General features: G+C 43.0%; 2 protein-coding genes and 1 pseudogene across 3 annotated transcripts; all 3 read right to left on the bottom strand.

The window, feature by feature from the left end:
- Window positions 1-202: 202 nt before the first annotated feature.
- On the bottom strand, window positions 203-6,113 carry LOC133913100 (pentatricopeptide repeat-containing protein At2g21090-like; annotated as a pseudogene).
- Window positions 6,114-6,234: 121 nt separating this feature from the next.
- LOC133913102 (uncharacterized) lies at window positions 6,235-9,448 on the bottom strand. Of its 2 annotated transcripts, XM_062356153.1 has the most exons (4): window positions 9,038-9,448; window positions 8,119-8,260; window positions 6,363-6,494; window positions 6,235-6,320 (listed from the first exon to the last, which is right to left on the bottom strand). In XM_062356153.1, exons 1-3 carry the CDS (start codon window positions 9,337-9,339, stop codon window positions 6,411-6,413), a joined length of 528 nt encoding a protein of 175 aa, XP_062212137.1. In that variant the 5' UTR covers window positions 9,340-9,448; the 3' UTR covers window positions 6,235-6,320; window positions 6,363-6,410. The 2 variants fall into 2 exon arrangements, with proteins under 2 accessions (XP_062212137.1, XP_062212135.1); XM_062356151.1 differs by having other exon boundaries at window positions 6,277-6,494.
- Window positions 9,449-14,464: 5,016 nt separating this feature from the next.
- LOC133913098 (uncharacterized) lies at window positions 14,465-19,280 on the bottom strand. The gene is made up of 7 exons (XM_062356149.1): window positions 18,944-19,280; window positions 18,648-18,811; window positions 18,503-18,540; window positions 18,328-18,415; window positions 17,891-18,118; window positions 17,098-17,163; window positions 14,465-14,905 (listed from the first exon to the last, which is right to left on the bottom strand). The coding sequence occupies exons 1-7, from the start codon at window positions 18,978-18,980 to the stop codon at window positions 14,717-14,719; spliced, it is 810 nt and encodes a 269-aa protein (XP_062212133.1). The 5' UTR covers window positions 18,981-19,280; the 3' UTR covers window positions 14,465-14,716.
- Between the last annotated feature and the right edge of the window lie 5,551 nt (window positions 19,281-24,831).

Here is a 24,831-nt window from a genome sequence, read left to right as displayed (position 1 = left end):
GCCACCTGCTTTCCCTGCTACGAGCTAGAAGCTACTGGGTGCCCGGCCGGAGAAGGCCATGGCGAAGAGGAGGATGACGAGGCAGAAGAGGACGAAGACGAGCTTCATCTGGAACATGGCGAAGAAGAGCTTCACCATGAACACCAGCAGCAGCGCATCGAACACGATCGTTATGGCCACCTCCAGGGGCTCCATCGCCGCAGCCGCTCGCCCTGGCTCTGCACCAGCGACCAGACCAGACCGGCTAGGTGGGATCAACACTCGCTGGAACGACAGAAGGGATCGGTAAAGGTGGATCTGGTGTAAGTGGCAGTGGTTGAGTGCAGAGGGGAGGGGACGGAAGGAACTGGGGGATGAGCGGACCTGACGACTGACGTGAGGGCGACGCGTTACGAGCCTTCACCACTTCTGCTTGCTTCGGCCGACGCTGACTGCGCGTGGGGTGGGCAGGGCGGCGAAGGTTCGGAAGAAAGAGCGGGCCCGTCGACGTGAACCGCCGAGCTGCTGAGGTGTCCAGCCTGATGGGTTGGGCTGGCGCCGAGAATCAAGCCGCGCGTACACACCACAGCACATGGATTGCCTGCCACCGACCAACGGCGGTTCAGTCCCTGCTTCAGTAGAGTGCAACGAGACACCGACTGTTTGGAGCCTTGGACTGCTGAAATTCTAGGAGTACATGTGTGCATCTGGGTTTTATTAACTGGATGCAATTTAGAAATCAAAGAGTCCTGCTGTCTGCAGAGTCCCAGAGATCATCCTATGTGGGCAAAGACCAGAGCTGAATGTATAAAAAACATTAATCTGTACGAAAAGGTGAGTGAAAAATAGCCTATAAATTAGGTTTGACCCAGTGTGGCTAAGGCGCACCACGAGTCACAATTGTATACAAGTTTCTATATATTAACAGTTGGTTTCCTCTAGCAGTAGTTACTGCATGTGCAAATAGTTCAAACTTAATAATTCATGTTTCAAGAAACTACTCTTTTAGAGAGAAAATGATGCTAGTTTTTTTTTTCCTGAAGGGCTATATGGTTACAAATATAGACTCATAGGACGCAATAGCATTCGGTGCTTGGTTGGGTGGGTTCCACTGATCCTCCAAGCCGCCAACTGATACTTAGTGCATATGAATGTTTTCAAATCTGAAAGACTCAAACCCCGAGCAGAAAGCATATAAAGCTAGTTTTCCAAAATAAAAGCTAGTTTTCCAAAATAGAAATCCTTTCGCAGCTATGATTCAATTCAACCTTCAATATAACTGTTACGCCTAGAGTAATTGATGCAGTAAGCATACGGATTAATTGATCAACCATAAAGTTTTTACTCAAAACAACTTACTGTAGAATCGGTAATCAGTCCACACTCCATTGCAATTTTCCAAGCCTTCGACTGAATAGATGACAAGTGATTTCAAACTGGATGCATTAAATCAAATAAAAATGCATGAATTATCTTTAACAAGTCCAGTTATACCAAAAATTACACTAAATAAAAGCAGATAATATTGCCTGCATAAGAACATCCATCTCATAATTCATTGATCCATGAACAGACTGTTGTATATAATGCGACAATATGAGCATGAATAACCACATTCCATAAATAACAATAAAAGAGCAGACCAGAACATATAAGATAATCATGATCTTGCAAGAATGAGCCACCAGTGTAAAAACAAAGAGATCATTCATCATGTATAAATAAGAAACTGAACAACAAGTTGATTTACTAAAAAAAAATTGCTCTCAGAGGGTTCTAATCAGCTGGCCCTAGAACTACAAATTTCTACTCCCTAGCTGCACATAATCCACATCAATAATTGGGCATGTAACTAAGATCACACATAGAAACAGAATCTGACAACCATCCTCTGAAGCTTAACAAGATTTTCTGGACAAAGCTACTGAACAGTTTCAGATTTACAGAAGGAAACGGTACTGTGAAAACTGAAATAATCGAGCAGCAGACCAACTGATCACACTGAGAATAGACCATCAATTTCTACTACTTAAACAATCACAGTGGCACCATATTCAGAAAATTCAAGTTAGCAAGCAGTGCACAGAGAGATAACCGAATCAAAGAACTTGGTATACAGAAATTAAACAGAGAGTTTAAAACCACAACTCTCACAACTTGCCTGGATCAGCTAAGAAATCGAAGTACCATACAAATTCTGTCTATTGTACTTAGACTACATGCTCAAATTCAGTGAAATTCATCATCAGAGCATTTAGAAACACAAGCAACCATACTGTTCAGGACAAAAAAAAGAGGACAATACTCACAGTGCAATCCGCTGAAATGCACTAAGAATCGAGGCAAGACAAGGCACGACACTCCTGCCGCTGTCCCAAAAATCCCATTCGTCACCATTGCCGCCGGCGAGGAAGACGGAGATACAAGGCCTCACCATGCCGTGTCGGCGCGTGCGGGCGAGCCTCGGCGTTCACAACACCATCCGGCACCACCACAGGAGCTCCACCACTCAATCTCCCAAGCACCGAAGCACTGACCACCAAAACCGAGCTTCACTCGGCTCAAGCTCATATCGACGGACCAAATCAGAGAAAGCAGTGGGGAGCGGATGGGAAAAGAGTTTTCCTCTGTGTATGTCCAGGGAGGAGTCGGCCACCCCAAATAGAGGCAGCGACGATGCCATCCAACCCACGACCCTGAAGGAATTGGAGATAGTTGTGCCGCCGCCACCACCTCTCTCCCTACACACGCACGGTTTCCAACCCTGCCTTTTGCCCTAGCAGACCGACACCTTCCCTTGTACACGCCGATGAATGGGCTTGGCCCACAGTGAGGCAAAGGGCCAGCCGGTCCAAAGCAAAAGGAACCCATGAAAACATTAAAATTTAAGAATTTCTCAACACAGACAACAGAAGGTATGATCAGCATACTGATGACAAAGTACGCACCTGACTTCCGTGGTAATGATGCTTCAAGTTCTGAAGATCTGCCCAAACTTTATTCGAAATTCCTTTTTGTCCAACTGGAATAATGGAACCCTTCATAGGTACTTTATCCACCTCAAAAGTGAATCCACAGCACCAAATCAGGGTCACATGTCACTTCAGCCAGCCCATTGCAGCAAGTTATGCTTAGACATAAGAACAAACACCTCTTGCAGGATATTTACATCCCCTAGAGCATCACCACTGTAATCTTCACTTGAGCGAGTAGCAGAGGTGCCCAGGAACAGTGCAGTAAACAAATTAAAATTTTCCGAAAGGAAGAGTTGCATTTTCTCTGTTGTTCTTCTGAAGCTGGTTTACATCAAATCATGTGAACCATCATGCATTGCCAAATGCTTCAGGAACTGGGTGAAGTAGAGCGTCATGATAACATTGTTCAATACCAACGAATTCAGTTGCAATAACTCTATAACATCATTCTCCTCCATGAAAGCATTCATGGTCTGCCTATAGAATTTGCTGATCATTGTTTAGAAGCAGATATCCTTGAATACTTGTGGAACTCAGTGCATCAAGAGAACCATAATTCTGGATGTCAAACTCTGTTTCCTTCACATAATTCTCCATAAACAGCTCTACACTGCTACTTTATCTTCATGAAATTGGAGAAGATACAGTAATCCTCATTTTCTCAAAACTCTCCCTGTTGGCGACCAACCATCGCAACAAATTCAAGTGGTTGATTCCCACATCAGTAAATCCAATATCTCATAAATTTCCATTGAAAATGGATGCTTCGCTTCCTAAGAAAAGAAGGCATGATATTGTCCCCTTAATTGCAACCAGCTGCACCCACCATCTTTCTTAAGGCTAGCCTCTTTCATCAGTATCCTCATCTCAGCTGCATCTTTCCATTTTCCACAAGATGCATACATGTTTGAGAGTAGCACATAACCCGCCGTATTATCCTTTTCCAACTCACGAAGTCTCTTTGCAGCCCTCTCACCAATCTCCTTATTCCTGTAAGTGTTGCAAGCGTTCAGAAGAGCTGCCCATGAATTCGCTTCTGATTTACTTGGAACCCTCATGAGAAGCTCTTCTGCCTCTGTCAAATGATCAGCTCGAGCTAGAACATCAACCATGCAAGTGTAGTGCTTCTCTTTAGGTGGGATGCCCTGTGCCTGCATTGTTTCGAAATAATGTATGGCTTGTTCAACCAAGCCACTGTGGGAACAAGCAAATAGAATAGCTAAAAATGTATGCTCATTTGGTGCTATTCCAGCTGCCATCATATTCTCAAAAAGCAGAATAGACTCTTCTGCAAAACCATTTTCTGCAAGTCCCTGAACCATGGCAGTCCAAGTGAAATCATTTTTCCCAGGCATTTTATGAAATATCCTCTTGGAGCTCTCCAAATCACCTGACTTGGCATACATATCACTAAGCACAGTCCCCATAAAGACGTTATTCTCAATTCCAAGCTTGACAATCTTAGCATGAACCATCTTGCCCATCTCTAAGGAGCATAAGTTTGCACAAGCGAAAAGAACACTTGAGAAGGTAATTTTCCCTGGAATCTGCCCTGAAGCCAACATTTCACTGAAAGATTTCAGAGCATAAATAAACCATTGATTTTCTGAGTAACCAGAAATGATCGTATTCCATGAAACTGTATTCCGTGCAGGCATTTTCTTGAAGAGCTCTGCAGCTTCCATCATTTTTTCATTCCAGCTATAACCTGAAATGAGAGAGTTCCAGCATACTATGTTCTTTTGTGGGAGGGAATTAAAAATCCTTCGTGCACCTGTGCACTGCTTGCATTTGCAGTACATGTCAATCAGAGAGTTGGATACAAAAGAATTGCTGCTAGAGCCCATCTTGAGGGCATTGGCATGGATCCTTGTTCCTCCTCTAAAGTCCCGAAGGGTAGCACAAGCACTGAGCACACTGGAGAAGCAGGAAATGTTTGGCCTACAACCGTCAACGAGCATTTGACCGTAAAGCCTCACTGCTTCTGCGGCATCACCTTTTTGCTCATGCCTTGCAATCAAAGTACCCCAGGAGACCTCATTCTTCTCAGGCACTGCATCAAGAACCCTTCGAGCTCCCTCAAGGTCACCCAACTCAGCATACACATCAAGTAATAAAGTCCATGAGACAACATCCCTCACTTCCATCTCGTCAAACACCCTGCATGCTGCAGCTGCATCTCCCATTCTTAAATACAATGTGATCAAAGAATTACGAACCTCAATATTCTTCTCAAACAAGTTCCATTTGATCGCCAATCCCACCACACACATGGCCAGATCAAATTCACTTGCATCCGCACATGCCTTGATCACTCAAATCAGTGTAACCACGTTAGGTCTCACGCCGCAGCTTAGCATCTCGCGAAACACAGGGAGGGCACTGCCGTGGAGCTCATTGCGGACAAATCCAGCAATTGTTGCAGTGAAGAAGGCAACCGAGCGGAGCGGGCACAGCTCATACAGATCAAATGCGTCCCTCACAGACCCGCGCTTCATGAGCGCGTCGACCATGGTGGTGTAAGTCACGACACTCCTCTCTGGCATTCCGTCGAGCAGCCTGCGAGCGGAGGCGATATCCCCGGCCTTGACGTACTCCGACACCATGAAGTCGTACGCGAAGGAGGAGGCAGCTCCGGCAGAGACGCAGTCTCGGAAGGCCCGGTCGCGGTCCGCGGCGCGCGCGAAGGCGGCTTAGGCGGTGAGCAGGTTCGCCGCGACGGAGCTGTCGGCGGCGAGGCCCGAGCGGAGGGCGTGCGCGTGCAGCGAGAGGGAGAGCGGCAGGTAGCCGGAGGAGTGAGAGGAGTAAGCGGGTGGGGCGGCGGCGCGGCAGAGGCGGAGGAGGGAGGCGCAGGTCTCGGCGTAGGGCTTGAAGGCCTTCGCCGTGGGCGCCAGCGGCGGGCCGCTGGCGAGGCGGAGCTTGAACGACCTTAGCGGGAGGGTTAGGGGAGCGAGAGCCTTCTCCGGAGTAGTCCCTGTCGCCGGCGGCACCGGCGATCGCGGCACCGGCCGCCTCGTGCGGACCGCTGCCCTCATGCTCCCATGGTTAGTTCGAACTTCCAAGAACGCTTCCGCCGTTGAGAGAGTGGGTTTGGTTTACAACGCGTGCTAATTAGGCTGCCTGGGCCGGGCCGGGCCGGGCCGCGCCGCACCGGGCCAAGTTGGCCCAGAATCCAGGTCACTAAGTCACAAGCGGCCCAGATCATTCCATGGGCGATTGCACGAACACGAATGCAAGTCTGAAGATTTGAACCACCAAAGCAGCATGACTCGTTCCTCCATGACGTTGCAATTTCTGGCGAATACATTCTACGAATCAATAGTGACGTTGCAATTTCTGGCGAATACATTCTACGAATCAATGGTGATGTTGCAATTTATAGCGAATACATTCTACGAATCAATGGTGTTACATGGACCACGAGCCTGAACGTGCAGCAGCACTGCTGGGAATTCTTCACTGGATTTTCTCCATCCCGTAGGTATCTTCAGCACCGCTAGCTACCTTTCTCCTCCTCTCAGCTATCATCTCGGTGTATGCCTGAGAAGTCACAGGGCTAGTTCAATCAATCGGAGCAGAAACACTACAGAAATAATGTTGAGCATAAGTTCGAACAGGTACAGCTTATTGCTGGCTTCTGCTTCTCAAAAGCTATAAGCTAAAACAGATAGACTGACTTATTGCTGTCTTTTAAAAAACTGAAAAACTAGATTATAATGAAATGAACTAAAAGCTAATAAACTGGCTGAGAGTGGTTTTTTGAAAAGCTAGTGTGCTTTGAACTTAAAAATTGCTCATAAAAGCCATAAGCAGCTATCAGCGAAAGCTCATAGGTTTCAGCTGTGACAAACAGGATCATAAGTGTGCTGTCTTGCTTAATTGAATGGCAGAGCCCTTGCCCTTGCTTTCTAAAAGTAAATAAATAAATTCGCACTGAAGCTATTTGGATTGAATAAAAGCCATAAGCAGCTATCAGCAAAAGCTCATAGGTTTCAGCTGTGACAAACAGGATCATAAGTGTGCTGTCTTGCTTAATTGAATGGCAGAGCCCTTGCCCTTGCTTTCTAAAAGTAAATAAATAAATTCGCACTGAAGCTATTTGGATTTTCAATCCAAATAGGAAATGAGACGCGAATGACTGTAAGCTCCGGTTGGAACTGATACCACAGAACCCTCCTAACTTGCTAGCCGTTTGATGTGTAAAATTAGAAGGTTTGAAGCCAGTCAGCAAAAAAATATTTTTTTAGGGAAGTCAGGAAGCGATTATATACATATGGAAAAACTGAAATGGTGAGAAAAATTGCTCAGCACGTACAGGCAATCATAAGTCAAACCTTTGCACCAAGCAGTTGTTACCCTTAGACCAGGCTATGTCAGTTGAAGGTTCATTAGTAGCTAAAGTTAAGCTGTGTATGATTTTAGTTTGCACCAAGCAGTTGTTACCCTTAGACAAGGTAAATCTGCATCAATTGATTTTGCCAGAACAGGAATTGCTTTCGACCAAGTGAGGACTAAGAGTCTGAGACTACAAGAGTCTGAATCTTTTTTTTTTCCTCGGCCATGGGGAGGAGACGTTCCCCGGGCTTTGTTTTTTTAGGTAGGGGGTACTGAACCCTGGCTGGCCAGGATCACGCTGAGACCATATTTCTCACAGAGGTACCTGCTGCGAGCACCCGAGTTCGAGTTCAGGTGGGTGGCCTCCTCGACGGGAGGCTCTATCAACTGAGTTATCGCTCAGTTTTCAACAGAAGTCTGAAGCTGATGCAATTAGACTGACAAAATAGACGTTATTTGTGCTGACTCAATGCAACACAAATTGTATCTGGTAGTCCAGTGTGCTGGGATGTTTTCAAGCAGGGCAAGAAATTCAAGTGTAGCATTTGCAGTTTGAAAATGCATAATGCCAATATGGTATTTTGTGCTACTAAATCTAAGTCAGAGGAAATGTGTTACATTGAAATCAAGCAAATGTGTCATCTTCATTGACCAACATTCTGAGATTTTGTCCTAATAAAATGGCATCCTGAAAAAAAAAATTCATGATTGTGGAACAAACTAAATTGAAGCCTGAGTTACACATGTTTCAAAAAGGAACCTCTAAGCAATCTTCTTGACAAAACAGAATTGTACAAAGAAACAGTTGTTAGAAAAACGGTGTACAAACCTTAGGATAAGAGTAGAGAAATATGTACCACCACGCACATGTTACAAAAGAAACTCCTGCAGTAATCACAACGGATTGGATAAGCAACCAACTGAAGGCAACAGCAACAGTTCCAGAAAGCAATATTGTCCAAGGCTGACACCTGAAAAGGGGCAGCCAAATATAGTCGTAAGAACCTGACAAGAGGCTAAGGAAGATATGGCTGTAGTCACAGAAGTTGAATCTGTAAATGTTCAACAAAAAGGAACTTGGAAGGGCAATCAAGAAAATGGATCGGCAGGCACACATCAATTAGTCATGTTTTAAAAGGTTAGCCGGAGAGCTGCTGTGAACTGAGCATAGCTCAATTGGTAAGGATCCTCGTGGTGGAACTGCCCACCCGGATTCCGAGTCCTAGGCTCGACACGAGTATAGAGGCCGGAAGTAGTACTTTCTTCGACTAAAGAAAAGTTGGAGAGCTGCTACTTTCATTGATTAGTAGAAGGGAAAAAGGTTACAAAAGCTAGATCTTCCAAATTGGGCACCAGCCAAAGAAAAAGAAAGAAACACGGCCATAGCAGAGAACCTAGCCGGTTGAAAGAATCTGGCTTGCGCCAGCACCTCTCCAGTTTGTAAATACATCGATTGTGTCATGACTTGTTCACAGAAAACACAGAATCAAAAATTGTCAGGGTTGGAGCTGACTCTTACATTGAACGGAACTAACCTTTACAACAGTGTTAAAGCAGTTTACAGAGTAATATTTTATTACAACTTACAATGCACAACAATAGTGATCTCAAACTGAGACACTCTCCGTATGCGTTAGCAAAAAAATAATATATCCGCGCCATAAGGTTCATCAATTCCACTCTCAATATTTTCTGCTCAACCCCAATCGCTCAGTGTAACTTGCAAGGAAAAAGGCAAGAAAACGGACCAGGCAGGCTTGGTGTCCCAGACGGAGTCGTACTCGAGGGACAGGTAGTCCAGGTACCCGTCCATGTCCTCCACCACCCCGTCCTCCCCAAAGAACGCCGCCGCGCCGCTCTTGCCCCCCTCCCCGTCGCCGCCGCCGCCGGCCCGCGCCACGCCGGCTCGCCGCCGACGCCTCCCAGCGAGCCGCAGCCGCAGAGCGGAAGCGGCAGAGGAGCGCACGGCCGCAAGCTCGCGCGGGCCCGAGAGGGCGGAGCCGGTCGAGCAGGACGGCGGGGCGGATGGGAGCAGGTAGAGCGCGTCCATGGCTTGATTCCGGCTTCCGCTCGCAGTAACTGTACGGACGACTCCTCTAGTCCTCTCGAGTCTGATGCTGCCGATGCTGCAGTTATGGCCAGTGTTTGCTTTGATTTTTCTGGCAAAATTTTGATACTCTGTCTTGCAATTGGAAGCGTTTGGTTTTCTTCTGAAGCCCAATTCTCAGAACTTCGGCCCAACAAAGTAGGCCTTGATATTGAAAATGCGGCGAAGATGGGCCTGAGCCTGGTATAGTAGTAGTCCAGTGGTAATGCTAGGCAGCATCAGGCCATCAGCAGACTAGGCCAGTAGTTTGACACATCAAGAGGCCTAGAGTGAGCAAACTTCACGTCAAGCAACGGGATCAAAATGCTTCTGGAGTTGTACAACTGAGCTTATAGGGGGTGAAATTTCCAAAGTTGTACCCGCTCAGAATTTGTTGTTTAATATGTATGCTTGAAGCGAGAAGTTGTCATCATTTTTGTGTGGAATGTGGACAATGTGGATGGCAAGAAATAAGAAGAGGCATGCTGATATAACGATGTCTATGAGTTAGATAGTATATTGGGCCCGATATATGACATTTGATCTTTAGCGAATACTCCATTCTATGAGTATTAAGAAGCCGATACCTCGATAACTCGTGTGGAAGAAGCCTCTACAGAGTGCATCAAGTGCAACATTAATGGTGCGTTCTATCTCAATCTACTGGTGTGACAGGTTGTACACTCCAAGATGAATATGGAAGCTTTCATGTCACAACTATTGTTAGGTATGCAAATGCACTCAATGCACTGGCAATAGAGGCTATGGCCTATCGAGATGGTTTGTTGTTCGCTATATAGAGGGGATAACGAAAGTGATCATGGAGATAGACAGTAAAGTAATCGCTGACCTACGGAACAACTCTCAGCAAGAGATGTTCAATATTTCGTTAATCTTCAATGATATCAAGAAGCTTAGCTGAAGGGTTTTGATTTTTTTTTCTATTTTTCATGCTAATTATGTTTGTAATAAAGCTACACATTTATGTATAAAACAAGTATCGTATATTAAGGTTGGCGATGAGTGACTTATCTTTGCACCACTACCGGTACATGAGTGTTTATTTTCATGTTGTAATCCTGATAGAAACTAGTAAATGAAGCTCCTTAAAAAAAATCTAAAAACAAAAGAGTGAGCAAAGGAGGTACGTAGTTAGGAGTACCAAACACGCTGAAGATTCACGATTGCCCATCGAACTAACAAATGAAGTAGAATTTGCGCCATCTGAAAACTAACACATGCAAGTACACTCAGCTCACCAAGCGATCCTTATCGTCACCCACTTTACAACCATCGTGTTAGAAATCAGTGATCCAAGCTAGACAACCGCCAAGCAACTGTCCAAACTGTTACATATGTCTGTTCATTAGATTGAAGTCTATTCAGGAGAGGCGTTTTCCGAACAGAAACCTCCTTACGTATATATATGTGTAACAATCATCATAATGAAAAAGAGTTTGAATCATTGTTTGTAATCTACTACTTTTGCAATCCAATCATCAATAATGAAAAAGGAGTTTGAATCATTGTTTGTAATCAAGCAGAAATAGCCTCACTCAAAAAAAAAGAGATATTTACAAAAGTAATACATACACCTTCAAAATGTCTTCCCTGTAGGATGCAAATGGGCTTTCGTCCAAAAACAGAATGAGAATAATAGATACAAAGCAAGACTTATAGCATAAAGGTTCATACAAAGACTAGCCATTAATTTCAATGGAACATATTCTCTAGTCATGAGTGAAATCATATTCCAATATCTTATCTCATTGGTAGTTCAAAAATATATATCTATGCAGGTGATAGATATAGTGACCGTATATCTATATGGGTTACCTGATTTGGACATATACATTCATATTCGCGATGGAATCCAAATCCCGAATCCAAGTGCAAGTCACAACATATATTATGTAAAACTCAATAAGTCACTGTACAGCTTAAAACAGTCATGATAAATATAGTACAACTAACTTAGTGAGTTTCTTCTGCAGAAAGGTTACTCTAACAATGATGATTGTCTATGCGTATTCATCAACAAATCCTCGGTGGGATTTTGTATTATCTCAGCATATGTTAATGACTTAAATATTATTGGCAACGCACAAGATATCAATAAAGCACGTGATTATCTGAAAACGGAATTTGAGATGAAGGATTTAGGTAAAATTAAATTTTTCTTGGGTCCACAACTCGAGCATCTTTCCTTAGGAATTATGGTACACCAAGCTGCCTATATCCAGAAAATATTAGACAAATTCAATATGGACAAATTACATCTATCTGAAACCCACATGGTTATTCGATCTCTAGACATGGAAAAAGATCTATTTAGACTATGAAAAGATAAAGAAGAGATACTGAGACACAAGGTTCCATATCTTATCGTTATTGGAGCGTTCATGTATCTTGTAAATTGTATCAGGCCTGATATCGCATTTGTAATGAACTTACTAGCTAGACGTAGCGCTGCTCCAACTAAACAGCATTGGATGGGAGTCAAGAATACCTTTTGATATCTCCAAGGCACCAAAGATCTTGGTCTATTCTTTCAATTTCGAAGAAATCAAGATTCAAATATGATTGGATACACTGATACTAGCTACTTATCAGATCCTCACAATGTCATATCACAGACAAACTTCATGTTCTTATATGATGGAACAACCATATTATAGAAGTCTTCCAAACAGACTCTAGTGGCAACGTCTACAAATCATTCTGAAATAATTGCATTATATGACGCATCACGTGAATACATGTGGCTTCGCAGAATTATCAACCACGTACAACAATTATGTGGTATTGATCTCATTGAATCGCATACCATTATCTGTAAAAATAATGCTGCTTTTGTTGCTCAGATAAAAATAGGTTACATAAAAAAGCAATATCACTAAGCATATTGCCTCCTAAATTTTTATATCCTCATGACTTATAACAAAGTGAGGGAAATAAACATATTGCAAATTAAATCTTGGAATAACCTCGCAGATTTATTCACAAAGTCCTTACCAACTTTAACATTAAAAAAATATGTTCATAGTATTGGTATGCGATGACTTCGAGATTTATAAGAATCAGAGGAGTCTCCTCCTGAATTTAATCTATTCATACATCATATTGTACTCTTTTTCGTCTATAAGTTTTATTTACAAAGTTTCTCATAAAAGATTTTTAATAAAGCAATATCTAAGACAAGATCATATGTCATATCTCTTATTTTTCCTACTAGGGTTTTTAAAGGAGACATCAAAGACATATTTGTTGTTCTCTAAACTCACTTATAGGTTTTTTCCCTTTTAAAGTTTTTTCCTCATATGGATTAACAAAGAGATAATAATCAATATATGATATATTATTTTTTACTTAATTTTTCATTGCGTTTTAAATGAGTTTTAACAATATATCATTATTACTCTCATCATATTTTTTCCCACATGATTTCTTAAAGAGCTTACAAGATAAATTATATATGTAAATGGACCGACATTAATAAAAAAATGTTAGAAATAAGTGATACAAGCCGGACAACCGCCGAGCAGTTACTCCTCCCAAACGGTTGCATATGCCCATTCATTACATAGATGTCCGTTCGGGAGGAGTATTTCTGGAATGGACACCTCCTTACATATGTGTATATATATAACAATCATTAATAATAAAAAAGGAGTTTAAATCATTATTTGTAGTCTACTACTTTTGCAATCAAATCACTTTCAACACATCGCACCATACTCAGGGACATATGCATTGATGCATGTACACTCGGCTCCCCAATCCAACAATCCTGATACTGACCCGCATGTACTGACGCATACGTCTCTTCCGTTTCAGCCTTCAGGACACGCTACAGCCCAAAGATCCACCGCCAAAGTGGCAAATACTGATCTACATGTACGGCAGGCTCTATCCGAATGCATCGCCCGGACAAGAGCTGAGAGCCCAACGTGTGAGCGTGACTCGTCCCCACTGCTCTCCCGGCGAAACATTTTGTCAGACTTGATAAGATTAATTCGTCGCTTCTCTCGTTCAAGCGACCCCGGCGTACGTTGAGGGCGACGGCGACGGTTTTAAAGAACGGACGGCAAAGACATCGGCCGATTTTATTAGATGATGAGTAAAAGAGTTCAAAAGAGAAACAATCATATGCAGCTAGCTACATAAAGCCAAAAGTCGATACAACGCGCTAGAATATAACTTGAGTCCTCGAAGAAACATGCAAACGCAACTCAAAAGCGGAGAATATCGCTATGTAAAATTCCTCTATCTAATCTCTAGTTGTTTGTGTAACCCTCGGTGCGTTTTCTGTTTTGTTTGGAGTGTCTTTCAATCATTTTTTATAAATATTTCACCAAAAGATAATCACTATACCATTAAGATCTTGCCGAAATTATTTGTCAGTTTTTTATATCATCCTCCACCAACCAATTAGTGTCTGGTACTGAGTGGATTGCAGTAAATTATGGAGGTGTATCTATTGTGAGATGTGCATACATTTTTTTTAAATATAATCTTTGCATAGGTGTATGACAGTCTCGTTTTTTTTTATCACACGACGGATAAATTTGATTTCCCAGCCACTTCCGTTTTACTAAGTTCTCTATAATTAGGATTTTATTTTATATGAGGACAAAAAACATTTTACATTTTGGTTCGATTTTGACTGGCCATATCTTCTGCATGTTGCCACGGTGACGTTAGCGTGCATCAAGACAAGAAGGAGAAGAAGAAAAATTAAAAGAAGAAGTAGTAGAAGATGACGACGATGACGAGACCGATTGTCTGGCGTCTGGACAGCGACGACAGCGCGAGGTGACAAGGGGTCAAGGAGGACGATGACGCGGTAGAGAGAATAAACTAACATGCCGATGCGGCGATGCCGGGGAGAGGACGGATAATTCTAAAACCTCCCGTCCGTCCGTCCGCGTCATCGCTGACGCGCCACTAATCAAGCCACCGCCCAATTAGTATGTGATCATATTGACTTTTGATTTTGTGAAACAACCAGGGCACAAGTGTTTCATACGGAACCATTCCGTGGAGTGCGTACAATTTGGCAATCTGTCACTTGGAATATATGCAAGGAAACACGCAATGATCACATATTGGTATTACGTAACATGACTCGTCCTGCACTTGTTTTACATTGACAACCAGTGCTGATCAGAAATGTATGTACATGCCTGTCAGCTAAGTACACATGTATTCACACTAACACACAGAGACACGTCAGGAATCGAGAACAATTTACATGATAATTAGTTACGAGAGATAGAGAGAGCTTTATTAGCGGCGTCATTTGATTATAGAAGATGTGCAGGGTCAGGAGCCCAATCAGCTAGGCCTGGATTGACGTTGGCTGGATGATGGACTCCAGGTCGGACCTCATAATCTTGTTGTCGATGCCAGGGTCTGTGTGTTCACTCTCGCCGCCGGCGACGCCCCATATCTCCGGGATGGCTCGCCGGAGGCTGCCGATGCTCTCCAGGGCGTAGTCGGCTTCCTTGCTCCTCACCCTCTTGCCAACCTGACATACGAGATTAATTGGCGTCAGTACTCAGAGAGGAAATCTTCGAAATGGTAGCTTACGGAAGAAATTTGCAAAGCCAAAATTAATCTGACATGTCTAAATTAAATTGGTTGGGTGGTGCGTACCGTGTCGATATATCGACCTGGTCGTCTGACAAGGCAGGCAGTTTGTGACTGACGTGACGGGTCAACTACTATGGACACGCTATGGCTACAAATCAAAGGTGGGTAAGACCATCCAACCGAATCCCACAGGGACTAAATCCTTCACTAGTTGATTTTTCTCTTTCAGCATTTCAACGTTTTTTTCACGGTTCTTGTTATAAAGATATTCTAAAGTTATTTTCTTTAAAATAGGATTATCTCATTTCTCTTCACAAATTTCTTTAAAAAAAGCTGTTAAAGATAAGAAAAAATAAAGAAAATATGAATGAGGAGGGGAATAAAAAAGAACGAAATGAAAGAATATGATTATGGATGGTATAGGTTAGTGTTCCTCCTTTCCTCGTGCCGTTTAAAAAATGAAGAGATTTTTTTTCCTTGTTCTGCACTGGTTTGTTCATTGGCCAGGACGACTGTTCAAGCAACACGTGCATCGGATTGTTCAATCCAAATTTCTGGCGATTTAGATTGGACACAGAAAAATGTCACAGGGAAACAAAAGCAAAATTTTCTTGTATGTTCGCTCGGAAAAAAAAATCTTTCATATTGCTCGTGCAGTTATTAAGCAATAGCCAGCTACGGATTCAACCGAGTTGGATGCATGATCATGCCAGAGATATCATTTTCCACCTACTAGTTGCCAGTAGGGATGAAAACGGACGGGATAAATCCCGTTCCGTTCCGATCCGTTTTCTATATTTTCTTGTCCGTTTTCGATTCTGTTTTCGAAAGAAAATGTGAAAATGAAAACGGTTATGGGGTTTTTCCGACCGTTTTCGGATTTCCCGTTTTTAATCTAGAATTTCCCGTTTTTCTAATTGAGATCAAACTTCACAAATCACAATGTAGCCCACATACCAAGCCCGATCGGCCAGTCCAAACATAACCTCCATCCCAAAGTTCAACCAAATCCCAGTGGTCCAGTCTCAGTCGGCTGCTGACCTACCGATGTTGTTCAAGCTCTTGCACCACCTACAATTCTAGTCTTTGTATGATTGTATGTTATGCCGAGTACTCGAGTTACAACATGATAGTTATTTTTCAGTTGATACTTATGTCATTATGTGGTTTATCTGTGTATGATATAAATTATTTTTGTTGGTGTGAATTAATTATGTGTCGCGCCGATGCTTGAAATCATTATTCTACGGATCAGTGTTCTCATTTTAAATTATCGGTTCCTGACTGATACCCGTATATTTATGTTCGGATTGGTTCGTTTTTGATATCCCGACATTTCCGAGTTCGTACCCGTTTCCGGCTTTCCCGTTTTCGATTCCGTTTTCGAGAGAAAATGTGAAAATGAAAACGGTTAGGGGGTTTTCCCGACCGTTCCCGTTCGTTTTCATCCCTAGTTGCCAGCCACGAGTACTAGAGGCACTAATTATATGGCTAAGCGCGCATGAGCGAAAGCAATCAAGATTGGAGTACCCAATAACGCATGCACACGCTCGCAAGACAACCCAATAACGCGAGACCGGTGGTGCGCCTAAGCGAAGACACGGTGCGGCGGCCTCTACCACTTTGCAGTTAATGGAACCCTTTGAGTCTCGTAACAATTTTGTAGCATAGATGAGAAAGGAAGAAAGAGGGAAGAGGTGAAAGAAAAATAAAAAGAGAGATGAATGAGAAAAATAAAAAGAGAGAGATGAATGAGTCATCTCCTATCTGCCACGGAGGCCTAGATATGCGGGGGAAAAAATCATCGAAAGATTCTGATTCATATTATTATTTTTTAATTTAACGACTGACACATGTAACTGAGAATAAAAAAAAAGACACGTGTAACTAAGAATGAAAAAACACTTAACATGTATAAAACGAAATATTTCTATAAGATTAGATCTAATAGAATTTCCTTTTTAATATCCTTTCCTAGTCCGACAAGAGCAGCGGATCACCATCGGCATCCGGCCGGTGGGTAGCAGTGCGCGGCACACCGGCCGCCCACCTGACCGACCTACCTAACATTTTGCGTCGTGCAGCCGGTTCAGGGCGGAAGGTGTTGGAGGTCGGTTAGTTACGTACCAGGGCGGTGCGGAGGCCGAGAGCTTTCCCCGCGGCGATGTTCCTCTCGCTGTCGTCTAGGAAGAGCTGTCGCGTAGAGCAAGAAAGATCAGTAAATGTGTTAGTTTTGTGATCATTGACAGGGGGAAATGAAGCACGTAAAAATGAGCTGACAGGCTTTGCTTACACTGAAAGCAAGTGTTGATTAGGGCCCGACTAGTTGCTAATTTTCAAATCGTTGGGCTCGTATTATACTAAGTAGTACTACCTAATGCCACTTTCCAACATATATATTCCCTTGCCATGTTTAATCTTTTAATAAAGAAGAGGGTGTTCACATTAGACGGTGCCTTTTGAGTTTCTATAGTTAACTACCCTTCTAATAAAAAATTCTTGACGTTTTAAATATGTGTACCTACTATCATTATTTTTTACTAAAATATATTTATAAAGTCAATAAGTTTATGAGATTATGAAAGTATTTTTCAAGATAAATTCACAGTTATAATTTTTATATTTTAAAACTAAATATTTTAAAAATTATTGATAGTTAAAGTTTTAAAAATTTGACTGGATGATGTCCAAAATGTTATGTGTTTACGATGGGAGGGAGTGCAATGGTTGTGAAAGGCATGTGGTTTAGAATATCTTAGCGTACATGAGTCGCTTCCCTTTGTTTAGTTCAGAATCATGTAAAGTTTCCTCACCAGTTAATACTACGACTCCAGGAAATACAGACTCTAATGTCCATTTAAACCAGGTTACGAACTCAACAAAAATGGTAACAGGATTGAGCAGTCAATTCCCAACTTACCGTCCGACGTGGGTTGGAGCCGGCGATGCGGAGGCCCGCCACGATGGCGTCGACCGACGGCTTCAAGATCACGACCGGATGGTCACCGTCGGCGCCCTGCTCCGTTGCCTCGCCAAAGAGGTGCGGGTTCATGGTCTCGAAGCACACGACGGCGTCGAAGCAGGACTCGTCGACACCCAGCCGCTCCAGCGCTCGCTTCATGTGCGCGCGATCCGAGTTCGTGAACAGCTGCGCCCCGCAACACGGATACATGTAAAATTAGTTGACCAGTGGTGCCGTTATATAACTAGCATCATATTTGTAATACTGAATTTTCACAAACACGACTCTACCAATCAGTACTCGAATTTTAATCCTAAAATTAGTTGACCAGTGGTAGCCGTGTAATGTGATGTGTGTGTGACTTTAATCGGGAAAAAATGGGGCAGCTTTGTTACCACTTTGCGCTGCGGGATGCTCTGCAGCAGCCGCGCTAGCTGCGGGTCGGCAGTGATCCGGTCGTACGGCAGCTTGCCGTGTACGTAGCTACAGTTCAAAGCAAATTTTGGTTACATTTGAAAAAGAAATGTAGATTAATCTAGCAAAATTATAGTGAATTGGTTGCGTGCTGACCTGTGGTACTCGTCCGGGTGCACGTCATAGCCGAGCGCCTGCCGAAATCGGAGACAAAGCCCAAAATCAATTAGGTAACGGAGGAAGGAAAAGTAAAGGCGATCGAGGCACGTCGGAGAAGGCAGGCCGGAGTGTGGGTACGTACGATGAGGCCCGCGAGGGTGCTGCCATGCGTGCGGAAGAGCTCGACGCGCATCGCGGCCGCCCTCTCGGCGGTGACGCCGAGCTTGGCGACGAGGAACTCGTCGATGTTGCGCTTCAGGGGCAGCCCGATGCCGGTGTTGCCCGGGTACAGCGTGTCGTCGAGGTCTGCACGGGACAGGGAACCGTCAAGAGTTAGATGGCTGGATCGGGGCACGGCAGGGGCATGCGCCATCACCGCCAAGAAGAGCAGCCATCGCTTTATGCCACGATCGAGCTCGTGATGAGTTTACTGCTTACCTATGAGAAGGCAGTCGAAGGGAGAGTCCGCGGCCATGGCCGGAGATCGAGCTCTGGACGAAGCTAGGAACAGGGGATGCCGAGATGGCGGCGATGGAGCTGCGCGCGCGATTGTCTCGAGAGAGAGAGAGCAGAGGCGGAGAGCAGAGGCGGAGAGGGAGGCGGGGCGTTTTTAACTAGAGTTTGGGGCGAGGCGGATGCGGGGGCAGTGGATCACGAGGAAGTGGTATGGTGACTAATCGAGCCGATCACAACGTGCGTGAAAGCAGTCCGACTCGGTTCGGTTGGTTTGGTTCCCGGGGTGGAGGCCTTCAGCGCCTCGTGTTCCTCGCGGCTGCTCGGCGACACGGCTCGAGGCTTTGGGAAAGGCAATGGCAGGGCAGAGCTCCAGTACGCGTTTGAGCCCGCCTTTTTTGGCTTGTCGTCGGAGTACTACGTAACGCTTGAAGGGTCGTACTGTGGTACGATAGCATAGCCATTAGCCAGCGAGTGCGATCGTCACACACACAGATGTTTCTCATCGTATGGTTGTGTGTGTTCGAGGTTAGATGAGATAGGTTATTTATGTTTTTTAATAAGATAAATTAATTTTTTATTTGGTTGGTAGAATTATGGTGGATGATATGAGCTAGTTTTCTGTTTGATTTATGAAATTAGAGTGGATAGGATGATAAAAAAGTAGATTTATGTGGAGAATTTTAATTAAATATTGGCTCATATTTTTTTATCAAATTAATTAAAACGGGTTGCTAGTTCGCTCTAATTTACTCATAAAAACATTTAAATTTTTAAACCACTTTTACACTTCTAAATAAAATCGCGATTTAATTAAAAAACATGAACGGGAGCCAATAAACCAAAGTACAAGCGAGATCGAAATTGGATAGCCCCACCCAACTGATTTGGATTGGACTGTGCCGTCCAGCATACAAGGAAATATGCTTGATGCCTGACCGTCCTATCCACTGAACCAAACAACTAAAAACCGGATAACCAACTCTGGAATGGACTCATCCAGCGAACCAAACGCACGCTTATGATCCAGAGGTGTCAAAACTTTGAACTCAAATTTCTGCTTTCAAATGGGAACTTCTTAGTTTCGCTTGGAAAACTTTAGTTTCAGCCCACCTGAAAATGGCGTGTCACGGTGTCAGGTCAAGGCGGAATATTGTCCAGCTACACCCAGCTCACCTTACCAGGGCGTCCGGCCGAGTTTGGTTGGGCCAACAGCCCAAAACTACATAATCTACGAGTGCGCTTTTATATTTTTATTTATTAATTCGGAAAATTGGAAAAAAATATGAATTGAAAAATCGCACATCTCGACTATGGTTCCCGTTGGAAGTGAGTGCATGTTATCCTTCCAACGAGCAACGAGCGGCAGGTTTAAAAAATAAAATTAGAATATTTTAATGCTCTTAATATTTAAAACACTATCAAAATAGTCATAATTTAAAAAAAATATATGGTGTAAAAAATATTATACTAGCTAAAAAACAATTGAAATATGATCTGCACACTGAGAAAAAATAAATTTAATTATACACAGTCCGACACAGTTTAGATACGCGATTTTTCAAAATATCTATTTTTACAAATTTTCGATTTAAAAAATAAAAAAATCATCAACGAGTCACCAAAGCCTTCCGCATCCGGAGTTCGGATCCAGAAGGTTCGCGCTAGAACTCGAAAGGGTCCCTGTTCCTCTCCCTCCTCCCGGCTCACCAAATCCTCTTTCGTCTTTCCGATCCAACACGGAGCCGAACTTTCTCGACCCTGCAACTTCCGCCACGACTTAAAAACGAAACCACTTTCATGAATGATGAGACCACCGGAAAGTACTTGCAGTCTGTGAAGAGGCTCATAACATTTCTGCAGAGGAAGTACCCAACCGATCCTTCAAGATCAGTGGAGTTCAACAGCCTGGCCAACGGTAGTGATCTGCAGTCTCTCCTGGCGGAGCAGAACGAGAAGAATTCAGAAGAGACGCTTCGGTTAGTGGCAGCGTCATGAGAACACTGAATTACCGATTTTATGCTGGCAATTCTTGGCATGAGTCCGATTCTTGTGTAATTTATTCCCAACTCAGATAACTTCTTCACTTCGAAGAACCTGAACTGCTTCACTAGTTACTCGATTGTCGAAGATAATGTGATTAGAGTTTAAATACTGTTATTGTTGGACATTGCTGGACTCGGCCATCAGTTGGTTTTCCTGTTTTCATGAACATCCTTTATTGAATTGTTTCAGTTTGGTATACTTGCTAAAAAAGGTTAATGCTCACCCAAAAGGCCGAAATGTTTGTGTCCAGATAACTGGTAATTAGGTGACCTATTTTAGCTTCTGAGGTCGTAACCAAAGAATCTTTACATCTATACTTCTATATATAATTTATCAGTTATAGCATCTATACTTTTATATTAACAATATTCATGTCACCCATGTTGATGAAACCGTGTAAAATTAGATCATATTTTTCTTTAAAAAATACTATCAATCACCTATTATTTACTTTCATATTAGACATCTCCTTCGTCTGAAAATTTATCTTCTTCCACTTCAATAATACAGGAACTATCCCGTAGTATTATTATTGATTAAACCACTCTGTTCTGATTAAGCATCCATCCACACTAGGAGCGATCCCGTAGTATTATTATTGATTAGTTTTTCTTGCATTGTTACTATCACGCATGTATGGTATGCTGCTACATAGATGCGCGCATTGGTGTGGTGAGCGAGTAGACATGGTTACGGCCTGCCTCTGCCTGCTTGGTACGTATGTAGCTCTAGCAGTAGGATTGTTTAATTTGGAACAGATATGCACCTATATGCATGCATGCTTCGTGTGTACCTCAAGAGTATTGGTGTGTTATGGAGCGAGGCTTGTTAGTTACTGGTAGATCAATACGTGCCGGCTTGTTAATTAAACTACCGTATTAACCAGTTGGTTTGATTTTGTTCATTTTGTTGCCTTACATATTGCCTGCTGATATGTCCAGCCCAAGGCCCATATCTTGCCATGGTTATTGTTCGGCCAGGCAATAATATTTACATGGCCCATCTCTTAACCTTTGTCTAAGCTGCATGGCTGATTCTAAACGAGATACGATGGCTTTTCTTTTCCGCGCCTCCTATTCTTCAGGGCTTCCTTGGTTGCTTTCTCGCCTCCCCATTCAGCTTCGCGAGATTTGCGAGTTTGCATTACTTGAACTCTCCAAGGATCTCTTCGTGTGTACCTAAAAAAAATTCTCCAAGGAAGTTTGTTGGTGGACCAACCGGAACTAGATGAAAAAGTTTGAGGTGCAGTGGTAGAGCGTTGGGTAGCTATAAGGATCGGTCATGTTTTAAGACAGAGTGATTTAGGATATTTAAAATTATTTTAACTTTAAATAATATAAGATAAATCTATATTAATATCTATCTAAATATGCTATATGTTTATCTAGTGTGTCTAGTTTACCGAGCAAAGCGTTTGTAACATATCTAAGAAGGTAAACTGCAAGTAAGTAAATACGGAAACGTAAATAAGGTAAAGAGAGTAAACTCGGTACAAAGATTTTTTGTTGCGGTATCGATGACATGAATATCATCTCTAGTCCACGTTGGAGCTCCACAAGAATATGCTCCTGGTCGGTACCCGGTCACGGCCTTTGAGTCACTGAGTCACAAAGATAAGGCTTCCACCCGGATGAGCCACCAAGTCACCAAAGCAAGGTCTCACCACTAGCTTCTCTTCCGGTTCCTCGCCGTCGTGATCACTTCGAAGCTTGAGCCACAAAAACAAGGATCTCCGCGTGCCTGCACAATCGTCTTGCCGCCGCTTCACACCAAGTCGGAGGGTCAACAAGCTTACCGGTGAGTCACCAAGACACTAAGGTGCCGACGTACCAAGAGGTACACTGTTGGATCACTCCTTGATTCACTCTCTAGGCAGCAATCATCTAGCAACTCACTCTCTAGGCCTATAAGCACTAATCACGCATTAATCTTGTGCTTAATCGCCTTGGATAATTATTTTAAACACTTTGGTGGCTTTGATGTCTTCTGAGGTGTACATAAACTTCTCTGCACTTTAGCACCCTCAAATGACTGCGTGGAGGAGCATTTATAACCTCAAACTCGCGCACTAGCCGTTAACCCAACAGCTCTAAATAGCTGTTAACACCGGATGATCTGGTGAGAACAGTAGTACTAACACCGGATCATCCTATAATTACACTATCACAAACTAGACGTTGGAACCCCACTTAACCTCTGTGAACACTGGATACTTCGGTATATACTCCACCTTCACCACCGGACTTTCCGGTGAGTATACCTTAGCTATCTGAGCCAACATCTTCTCTGTGTAAATTGCTCTGGTGCACATCAATTCATCACCGGACCATCCAGTGCGTTATCCTCTGCCAGCAGAGCCAATGCAATCCTCTCTGAAAAATATGCTCCGGTGCACAAATCTTCAGAGCACCAGACCTTCCAGTGAGGTCACTTCATTCTCCCCTTTGTCAACAATGCTTCGGTGCATTCCTCCGGTGTGTTCAAATCAATCACCAGACTATGCGATGGAATCTTCTTCTTTTTCTTCTTTGTATTGTTTATTGTCCGGTGTATTGTCCTGTGCACTTCTCTTCATCACCGGACCTTCCGACGTGTTGACCTTCGATCTTCAATAGCTGCAACCTTCTCTGGTGGAAATGCTCCAGTGTGTATCCTCCTCTGAGCACCGGATCATCCAGTAAGGTCAAATACCTTTGGACACAATGCTCCTGTGTGTTCAACCATGTGAACACCGGACCATCAGGTGAAGTCATTTCTTCTAGGACTTTTTCCAGTTCAACCAAACTTTGCCCCAGCTTCGGTGACTTCTTCATGTATTGCGTCCATGAGACTTACTAACATATATTCTTGACAAACATGTTAATCCCATTGAATATGTTGCCATTAATCACAAAAATCACAATCATAGCCTAATAGGGTCATTTTCGCTACAATATCCCCATTTTTTGTGATTGATGACAACATAACCAAAGCAAGTGGCAAATAACAAATGATTCCACATGTAAAGATCATAAATGAGTATAAAATCTTACTACATTGCTTGGATGCATATTCTTACCAATTAGTCCCCCTTTGTTATGGCTCCCCCTTTCTCTATTGTCAAGCAAGAGCTTCTCCCCTTTGTTAACCTTCATGTTTCTTGCACTTGCTACAATCTCCCCTTATTGTTCATCCTGCATTCTTTACTTTGATCGTCAAACTTCTCCTCCTTTATCAACAATCTTCCAAAAATAACTATATACACATGTTGAACTTAAAGGAAAAAAATATTATAGCATATGGGAGAGAGCTTCTCAAATCAAGATCCAATTAAAAATGATATCAATTGTAATGATATCAATTGTAGGAATCTCACTACAAAAGAATGATACCAATTGAAATGTATAAAAGCACATGGATCATAATTCATAAAACTTACATAATATAGTCTAAACTCCCCATATATGTGTGCATATATATGATGAGAAGGAAACATAAGGATCGTTGATGTCTTAAAAGAGTGGGGTGGGGGGAGGGGATGAATTAGGACACTTAAAACTATTTCGGCTCTAAACAACACAAGATACATCTATATCAATTTATATCTAAATGTGTTCTAGGTTTATCTAGTGTGTCTACTCTACCGATCGAAGTGCTTGCAACCTATCTAAGGAGGTAAATTGCAAGAAGTTAAATGCGAAAACGTAAATAAGGTAAATAGACAAACTCGACACAAGGAATTTTTATCCTATGGTATCGATGGTATGAGTGCTACCCCTAGTCCATGTTAGATCTTTATCAAGGATATGCTCCTGATCAGCACCTAGTCATGACTCTTGAGCCGCTAA

This window comes from Phragmites australis, chromosome 3 (genome assembly GCF_958298935.1).
Source record: "Phragmites australis chromosome 3, lpPhrAust1.1, whole genome shotgun sequence".
NCBI lineage: Eukaryota > Viridiplantae > Streptophyta > Magnoliopsida > Poales > Poaceae > Phragmites > Phragmites australis.
Note: the sequence above shows the minus strand (reverse complement) of the source record. Positions and strands in the feature narration are given on the sequence as shown.

Bases quoted from the DNA above. Each gene is read 5' to 3' on its own strand.
- LOC133913102 (XM_062356153.1), bottom strand. From the start codon at position 9,339: ATGGACGCGCTCTACCTGCTCCCATCCGCCCCGCCGTCCTGCTCGACC. The intron at 8,261-9,037 runs GTCCGTTTTCTT...GCCCCTTTTCAG, and splicing joins TGGGACACCAAGCCTGCCTG to GTGTCAGCCTTGGACAATAT. The intron at 6,495-8,118 runs GTTTGTACACCG...GTGACTTCTCAG, and splicing joins TTCTCTACTCTTATCCTAAG to GCATACACCGAGATGATAGC.
- LOC133913098 (XM_062356149.1), bottom strand. From the start codon at position 18,980: ATGGCCGCGGACTCTCCCTTCGACTGCCTTCTCATAG. The intron at 18,812-18,943 runs GTAAGCAGTAAA...TGTCCCGTGCAG, and splicing joins CTTCGACTGCCTTCTCATAG to ACCTCGACGACACGCTGTAC. The intron at 18,541-18,647 runs GTACGTACCCAC...CGATTTCGGCAG, and splicing joins GCACCCTCGCGGGCCTCATC to GCGCTCGGCTATGACGTGCA.